This window comes from Pygoscelis adeliae, unplaced genomic scaffold (genome assembly GCF_000699105.1).
Source record: "Pygoscelis adeliae isolate BGI_AS28 unplaced genomic scaffold, ASM69910v1 Scaffold77, whole genome shotgun sequence".
NCBI lineage: Eukaryota > Metazoa > Chordata > Aves > Sphenisciformes > Spheniscidae > Pygoscelis > Pygoscelis adeliae.
In genome coordinates, this window is record NW_008825216.1 from 7,950,287 (window position 1) to 7,959,330 (window position 9,044).

Consider the following 9,044-nt stretch of genomic DNA (forward strand, 5'->3'; position numbering starts at 1 on the left):
TTTTCCTGCTGTCTACCATCGGTTTTGCATTGGACTTTATAATCTTAACCAGGAGAGTTTGCTCAGAGCAGGGTAACACGATATGTTAGCAGAATGTCTCAGCAATGCAGCCGTGCACAGCAAGTCTTAGTAGGCCAAGTTGCAGCCGTTAGGCTGAAGGCAGCTGCAAAAAAACCAAAAAGAAAATTCTACATATCCAAGAATTACAAAAGCTTTGAGACAACTAGTGCTGTAGTAAGCTACCTGAAAGAAAAACTAAAAGTGTGGAGACATACAACTTTGCAGCAATCAATGCTTTGTGCTGCCTTAACAGCTGTCTGGAATCGATGCCCTCTTACATATCTTTCAGCTTAAACACAGCCTTTGACTTCTCAGTCGTGGACCATAGAAGTACACAGGGGTGACATGTTTTGCGAATACGTTAAGCGTTAAGAATACAGTGAGGGTGATGACTGCTAGCACAATCGGTGGCATTAATGTCATTGTTTCCTTCCTGGTGATTCTGTTTTCTTTCAGCTAGTAAGATGGAAATGATGGCAGATAACTCTGATACAAGAGATATCTTGAGGCCTTTGGTGTTCCGTCTCCATGAGAATGTCCCTGCAATAGTCCGTGAGGTTTTACTGGAACGCGGCTGGACTGAATTTGACAAAAAGGAGCAAGATGACACAGACTGGAACCTGTACTGGCGGAACTCACCTTTCCGTATGACAGACCACCACAGCATTAAACCATGGCAGAGGCTCAACCACTACCCAGAAGCTGTCCGGATCACCAGAAAAGACTATTTGGCAAGGCACCTGAAACGTATGAAAGGAGCGTATGGATCAGCTCTGTATGAATTTAGCCCGGTGGCATTCATCATGCCCAATGACTATGTCAAATTTATAGCAGAATACAGCAAGGAGAGACAGTCAGTAGGCAGAAGACCTAGCTACTGGATTTGCAAACCTGTGGATCTTTCCCGTGGAAGGGGCATACTCATTTTCCAGGACATTAAAGACTTAGTATATGACTGTACAGTCATTGTGCAGAAGTACATTAGCAACCCCTTGCTCATTTCAGGGTATAAACTGGATCTGCGCCTCTATGTGTGTGTCACGAGTTTTTGCCCCCTCACCATTTACACTTATGAAGAAGGACTGGTGAGGTTTGCCACTGAAAAGTTTGACCTTGGTTCTCTGGACAATGTCTATGCCCACCTAACAAACACCAGCATCAACAAATATGGAGCTTCATATCAAAAATATAAAGAAGGGATTGGCTGTGGCTGCAAATGGACATTCAGCAAATTTCGTTCTTACCTTCAAATATTTGGGGTTGACGACACGCTCCTCTGGCAGAAGATCAATAACATAGTGATTCTCACCCTGCTTGCTGTAACCCCCTTACCAGTGGCTTCCAATTGCTTTGAGCTCTTTGGCTTTGACATCCTGATTGATGACAGATTCAAGCCATGGCTTTTAGAAGTCAACTACAATCCGGCCTTGTGTTTAGACTGTTCCATTGATGAGACTGTGAAAAGAAAGCTTCTTCACGATATTGTTGAACTGCTGAACTACAAACAGATTGACACTTTCAGGCGAAACCTCGTGGCTGGGACGAAGGCTGGCAGAAGGCGGGTGCCCTGGAGCACAGCTGGTGAGAGTGCCACCGGGGAGGCTCCTGGCATACTCACTTGCCAAAAAGTGGCTAAAGGTTCTTCTGCTTCTTCTGTACAACCTGCCCTGCAGGCTGCAAGACGATCAATTCGTAAGGTGGCTACCCTGACCAAGAAAACTGCCAGAGCATATCCAAGAAAAACACTGACTTCTCAGCTGCGGGAAAGGATGAACATGCCAAAAATACCCTCCCAAGCAAAAGCTGAAGCTAAAAATAAACAAATCCCAGGAACTGGGCATTCTCCACACAAGTCTGTCCAACAAAACCACTGGTTACCTACACCTGACTTGTGCAACTATGAGTTAACCACACGCCCCTATTTCCTCTCTGATAAAGACCAGAGGCCTGTCCCCCGGGTAGGAGATTTCGTCCTTATTTTTCCTTTCAATGAAGCTGCACTTCAAGCTTCCAGGGATGGGACAGATGTAAAGAGCATCATAAAGGAAATAAACAAATTAGTGAGCAAACCATTACCATCAAAACAGCAGAACACAAAGAAAAGGGTAGGCTATTTAGCTTCTGAGTAACTTCATGATGTTAGGTTACATAGACATATCGTAAATGACAACTTTAGCTTGAAGGAGGTAGATGTACACTGAAATTGTATTAGAAAGATATCTTAAACAATACACAATTTTAAAATTGTAATTTAGCAATTACCATGTGAGATTATTTTTTAAAATTAATTTTTAAAATTAAAGTACTAATTTTTTAAAGTAATTTGTGCAATATTAAAGTAATCCCAGAATAAAAATGGAGAATTGCGTTTCTCAAAACATTCTCAGAAATGCCAGTCTTTGTTTATTATTTTTCTCAGCGATCCTTGCTTCTTTTCTTTTCCTAACTAAGGAGGCTTTATGGCTTGAAAAACTGGTCACTTTACACTGGGGAGCATTCAACATGCACTCAGTTTACAAAGGTGCAGGTAATCTGAATGACACAAAACTATCATGTTTTTGAAGAATGCAGTGAGCTTCCCCACATTCATTTCCAGAAATTAATTTTGCATTGTATGAAACAACAGTATGAAATAACTTTCATTTTATGACCAGTAGGATTCTGTAGCAATTCTTACGGAAAGTAATTTTTAAAAAATCTGTATACTGCTCCAGTGTTTTTTTTCAGATGAACTCTTAATAAAGAAATAATTAGGCTTCCCAAGGTAACGGAGGGCAGAATATAAACTGCAAATATCATGTTCAGAAGACTGGATCAAACCTCTCTCTCGCAGACTCTGCATTAGCCACCTGATGGGTACGGTGGTTAGGCACTTTGGTGATCAGCTGTGCATGGAAAAATACTAACGCTGAACTGAAGCATTTGAGATGATGGCCAAAATACTACCCTTCCCTCGCACATCTTTGCTGCCCCCAGCTGTTCGAATGGAAGTAACTCTGTTCAGAAGTCACACCGTATTCTCAATTTGAATCACAATTGAGACCAAATACTGGCTGTAGCATGCTTCCGCTAATGCCAGAAAACCTGTGGAAAGATGAGAAGTGGGGTTTCCCAACTGTGTTCCATCTCCCCGAAGGATTCATAACATTTTTTCACTATAAACCCTCTAGGACAAAAAACATGGTAAAGTAGGTATGTGTATTGCTACAGTTTAAGTACATATGCAGTCACACTTAAATTGGATTATTTGTGTTCCTACAACGATGAACTATAGCTGGCAAAGCCCTTACTGCTTCCGGTTAACTAATGCAAGTGGTAGGTAGAGGAGATAGGGTGTGAGAATCAGCCTGAGAAGAACAACGTGGCATGTGTCATAACTGCTCTGTGAAGGACTCCCAGTTATAACATACCTGCCAGAGCTTGTCATTTATTTTTGTCTCCTCCTTTTCAAACCAAATTTGTGCCCCTTATTTCAGTAAGCCCTTTGCTATTACACTATAAAATATTACTTGAAAAACATGTCTTGGTTAAAATGGTGGCCACACGCTGGTTGACAAAACTACTGCGAAATCCTCAGTAGCCTCACCCTTTGATTTCACCAATGGAAGTTTTGCCGTTGATTTGCCAGAAGGTAGAACTGGGCCCATATATTTAACGTGCCATTACAACCTGCCTGTAAGCAGGAGCTAACAAGGTGAATGCACACATCAGCAAGGTATTTGCACACATGCATGTCTGTGTGCACATGGTTTTAGAGACTGACTTGCGCGTATCCCCCATGTGTTACACCTGTGTGCAGGATCGCAGGCCTAATTATTCCAGAATCAGAATGCTTCCTGCAAGTAGGTAGAGAGCGCTTAATGAAGCAAGGAGCGAGCAGCACACAAACAAAATTGTTCGTTATTTAATTTACAATTAGGAGGGATTATATACAGAGGTTATGGAGTGGCAAACGCTGGTTTAAGGCTAAAAGCTGCAAACAAAGCCTGTTTTCTGTATTACTATAGAAACAAAGAGAATGTCAGCATATTAGCTGGAGAACAGGGACCTTTTGTTAAAAGGAATTCCTGGGAATAAAAACAGTGGTCCTTTACAAAACTTTAGTACCACATCTAGTTTCCCAGCCAAACTGAACACATTAATCACATTCACTTTTTTCGTGATGCTTAGTTGAGAAAAAAAAAAAAAAACACGTAGATTTGTTTTAGTCAGCGTAAGGCAGCACTGAACTGAAATTCTTAGTGAAACACAAGGAAAAGAATGATCTCTTAGTGGTCCTTTACAAAACTTTAGTACCACATCTAGTTTCCCAGCCAAACTGAAAAAATTAAATCACATTCACTTTTTTCGTGATGCTTAATTGAGAAAAAAAAAAACCCACATAGATTTGTTTTAGTCAGCGTAAGGCAGCACTGAACTGAAATTCTTAGTGAAACACAAGGAAAAGAATGATCTCTTGGATTTCTTTTAATTAGAGTTTCCTTTTACAAAACACCTAAAATATATTAAATATTTCAGTAGTGAAAAGCACAAGTTTATAAATTGTTCCTTTGTTATACAGGAGTAAAGGAAAACCAATGCAATTTTATTATCACACCAGCTGACATCAAACTGCATGGATGTTCAGGGCATCATAATTAAATTCATAAACTGCAGCATGTGTATGATCAATATTAGCAACGCTTCTTGCTCTATTCAATCTATTTCTTCCAAAGGTGCTCTGTAACTTGAATGGTGATTTGTCGACAGTCTGACCCACTAGAAACTGAAGAGAAGAAAGAGAAATCCCATAATCTTGCAATTATTTTGCACTTAGGTGCGAGAAAAGGCTAAAGCAGCATGCTGTGACAGTGTGTTTGCTGCTACAGGAATTTGAAGGGCTTGAGGAGATAATTGGTCTTCTCAGTCAATGGGCAGGTAATGAGCTGAGCTCTACAGGAGAAATGCTTCAGTGCTTTGGAAAAATATAAGACAGATGATGGACAGGCAGTCAACGGGGAAGGCAGTTGAAAGCAGCATCTGATAAATGATTAATCCCCCTAGGTATCACGTGCAATCCAAAGGGTCTTGAATCTGGAGAGATTCACTGACCAGAAATATTTTTCCACTACTGGAAGAATAAAGGCAGTAGTGGGAGAGGTTAATTCAAAAACAAAGCAACACAGAGGACGCCTGAGGAAAGACTGTTGGAGGAAAAAGAAAGGGCTATTTCATCCAGAATAATGACCAGGATGGAATAAACATTACATTTTGTCTTCAAATGCATGAGACAGAGTTCTTACATTATGATCATATAATTATTGAATAATTTACATTGGAAGAGACATCCAGAGGTGTGACTGTTCACTGAACTCCTGCTCAGGTTTTGGTCTCCTGTACAGCTCATGATAAGGGCTGATGCATCCTGGGATCTTCTGCTCCAAAGAACCCAACCAAACTGAAAACATTAATCACTTCCACATTTTTAGTGGTGGTGAACTGAGAAAAAAATAACCTCGCAGATTTGTTTTAGTCAGCACAAGGCAGCACTCAACTGAAATTTAAAAAGCTTTGTAGATTTGAGGTTCTTATGCCATGCTCCTTAATTGTAGTCACTTTTGTAACTAACTAGCAGAAAAACAAGGGAAAGTGTGATCAGTATCATGAAACAAACACTTTGATGAGAAGTACTATCAGCATTTATTTTAATGTTACATACACAAAGAGGGCATGACTGTATTTTGTTCAAGTCTCACTCAAGAGACATTTCATTTGGGTAAGGTTATTCTAAAACTGAGCACCAGTCTACGAAACCAAAGTGAACTTCAGCCCTACAGATCCATCCATTCATTTTCACAAGCCTTAAATCTTCCTAACAGTTCTGACACGCCGGGAAAATGGGTTGAGCTACTTACAGGCAGCACAGCCCTCTGAGGGGAGGAATCACTTCTTGTCTAGGATGATATTACCCTCCTCATCTTTGATTCGAACTCGTCCAGTGGAGTACTTGGTTTCTTGTCTGCCATTGCGGTACACAGTTTTTACAGTGCCATCTGGGTACTCCCGCCTCTTGAACTGCGCAGTGTGAACCTCCTTCTGGCCGTTACTGAACACCACTATTTTATCTCCATTCCTGAAAGAAATAATGATGAATGAAGTGATGAGAAGGCACTATCTGTTATTAACCTATCTCACTGAGCTGACTAATGTGACACAATGAAAGTGGAAAATAATGTCAAGTGACAACTTTCTCAGGTTATAATTCACCTCAGAATTGACATGGGATGGCATTAGAAATCTGATCTCACAATAAGATTTCAATGCAAAGGTACTTCAGTACATAGTATGATACCTAATGGATGGTGGGATCTGCATCTTACATGACTTCTTCATGCAGGGATCTCAAGGCATTTTGCAAGCAGGAAATCTGTTTTACAACAGGATCCTCCCTAAGCCCAGAAGAGGCATGTGTAAGAAAGTCCTATTGTTATTTTTCCTCATTTTACATGGAGGAATAGAGAGATGACACATGCAATGCCTTGCCCGAGACCAGAAAGGGAGCCAAAAAGCTAGGAATAGAGCTCAGGAGTCCTCATCCCGAGTCCTTTAGTACCCACGTTGTTAACACAGACAACTGGTGATCTCCTGGCAACCCTGGCCAGTGTAAAGTTACATGGAAATAAATGAGGAGCATTTCACAGTCACTTTGTCAGTGATAAATGGTCATCTATCATCCAAGGTGGAAGTGGACAATTATCAGTGCCTCATGGTAGCAAAATCCTCGTTATCTTACAAATCTTTTCTCCTTTCATCTGGAAATTTCCCAGCCATGCAGAATCCAACCAGAGTTTTAAATGTCAGTATCATTGTACCTGTGCCCAATGCCTGGTTCCTGTCATTAACACGAGACTTACTTTTCTACTTTTACTACTGTACCATCTGGAAAAAAAGTTTCCTTGAATCCGTCGCTATAGAGGCATTTCACTGTGTGATCCGGGAACACAATTTCTTGTGTGCCATCAGGATAATGTTTTTCTGTGGAAAAGAAGATGTAAAAAGTCTGTCTAGTGTTCTTTCATGTTGCTTTACACAGAGCTAGATCAGATTTTTTTTGGACATTGTAGTGAGGATGAAAATGATATCCAGCATACTGCTAAAGAAATTAAGGAATCAAATAATCAGATAATCAAAATTAGAAGAGATGCATTTACACCCCATTATTATCTTTGCTTTGTAGGAGGAAACTGAGCAGTAAAGTGATGGAACATGCTGGAAGTCAAATACAAAGACAATGCAAATCGAGAAGAAAAAAATCAATCTGCTGGAGTTAGAACCAGATGACATTTTCATAATAGAAACCTTCCTGCACATGTAGTTCACATTTATGAGCTCTTGCATACCTATCTGATTATTAGGGAACTGCAGCACCTCCAGGCCATCTGGATAAGCAGTGTGGGTTGTCTGTGCATCTGCATAATAATACATCTGAAAGGAGAGTGAAGTGTTTGCAGCATGTTCACAATATTTGCATAAGCAGATTCAACCATAAAACGTGCTTAAAAATAAGCCATCTTAAAAAAGTCATTTCAAGGTGATTTTCCGTATCTGCCATCCATAAAAGTAGCTGTGTTTGCATTTCTGTTTCTTCCTCTCATTCAACCCCCTCCTCGTGGCTGTGTCTAGATGTTGCTACTTTCATCTCTGTAGCGTACAAGACAACAGTGCACGCATGAAAGTCATCTTCCTATCTCTTTGCTTTGGGTCCATCCATGCACTATTAATTTAAAATAGTCCCACTGCTGCCAAGGCCTCACTTATTTCCACTCTAGCTCACATTATTATTAACTACTTATATTTACATAATACCAAGAGGGAAGAACCCCTGTGCTACCTACCCTACAAATGTATAAAAACCAGTCCTTGCTTCAGATGGCTGCCCCTGCCCTTTGCCTTCTTTCAGTCTCCTTTAATCTGCTTGGCCAACTACCCGTTTGTTCCTTTGACTGTTACCTTCATCTCTTTCCACTTTTGTCTTTGTAGATGAAGCAGTCTCACCACTGAGGGTTATTAAACCAGCACCCTTCCTCATCAATTTCTCCCAGAGTTGATAGCTCAAGATAAATTATAGGACCTTGTTGGAAACTCACTTAATCATTTAGTTTTCCTTAAAGAAAAAAAAATGTTACACACCACTCTCTGATCTGGCATGATCTTCTTCACATCTCCATTGAAAAAGCTAATCGTAGTCATCCTTTTATCAGCACTGATCTCTTTTTTAGTACCATTGCGGAAAGTGATGATTCGACGTCCATCAGTAAGCACCTCTTCTACCTTCAAACACAAAGAGCATCTAATGTAAACGAAGGTAAAGGAAATGAGTAACATTGCACTACCTTCCAATTAAATTGGAGCTTGAAGTAAGTCACGCTATGCCTTCGTATTTCAAAAGCTATCTCTGCAGCACAGATACATTATTTTTGCCTCACTTGTATATAAAAGAGACCAAAAGTAATTTTCTTCTCACAAAATGAACTCACTTCTAGCACTCGGCCCAAGTTCCCACCCCACCACCTTGTTTTTCTGTTAAGTGAGATAAGGCACACAGCCCTGTGGCAATAGGGAAGCCGTTTAGGTTTTCCCTTGACCAACTTCAGTGAGTTACTGTCTGTACCAATTTCATATATGCTGGTACACATTCTATACAAGTCACTCAGGAGACCCCGGTTCTGAATTGTGTGAACCAAAATGATTGAACTTGATGTATTAACACAAACTGCTGACATATGTTAACAACCATTTTATTCCAAGTAACATAAGCCTGTACGGACATTCAGTACTACAGAATTAAATCATAGAATCATAGAATCATTAAGGTTGGAAAAAACCTCCAAGATCATCGAGTCCAACCGTCGACCCAACACCACCGTGTCCACTAAACCATGTCCCTAAGCGCCGCATCTACACATCTTTTAAATACCTCCAGGGATGGTGACTCAACCACTTCC

The 9,044-nt window shown here is 40.4% G+C and overlaps 2 protein-coding genes across 2 annotated transcripts in view; one reads left to right on the top strand and one right to left on the bottom strand.

Annotated features, from left to right (window-relative positions):
• The window catches only part of TTLL2 (tubulin tyrosine ligase-like family, member 2), a 4,943-nt gene extending 2,607 nt beyond the window's left edge, over window positions 1-2,336 (top strand). Inside the window, exon 2 of the mRNA XM_009329207.1 lies at window positions 517-2,336. Within this exon, the coding sequence (XP_009327482.1) occupies window positions 525-2,189 (1,665 nt within the window). The 5' untranslated portion in view covers window positions 517-524 and the 3' untranslated portion in view covers window positions 2,190-2,336. The remainder of the gene's footprint in view (window positions 1-516) is intronic.
• A 3,646-nt stretch (window positions 2,337-5,982) lies between these two features.
• LOC103921311 (centromere protein J-like) overlaps window positions 5,983-9,044 on the bottom strand; it is a 40,448-nt gene continuing 37,386 nt past the window's right edge. Inside the window, exons 11-14 of the mRNA XM_009329256.1 lie at window positions 8,230-8,370; window positions 7,440-7,524; window positions 6,954-7,074; window positions 5,983-6,172 (exon numbers count right to left, since the gene is read on the bottom strand). Of these exons, the coding sequence (XP_009327531.1) occupies window positions 5,983-6,172; window positions 6,954-7,074; window positions 7,440-7,524; window positions 8,230-8,370 (537 nt within the window). The remainder of the gene's footprint in view (window positions 6,173-6,953; window positions 7,075-7,439; window positions 7,525-8,229; window positions 8,371-9,044) is intronic.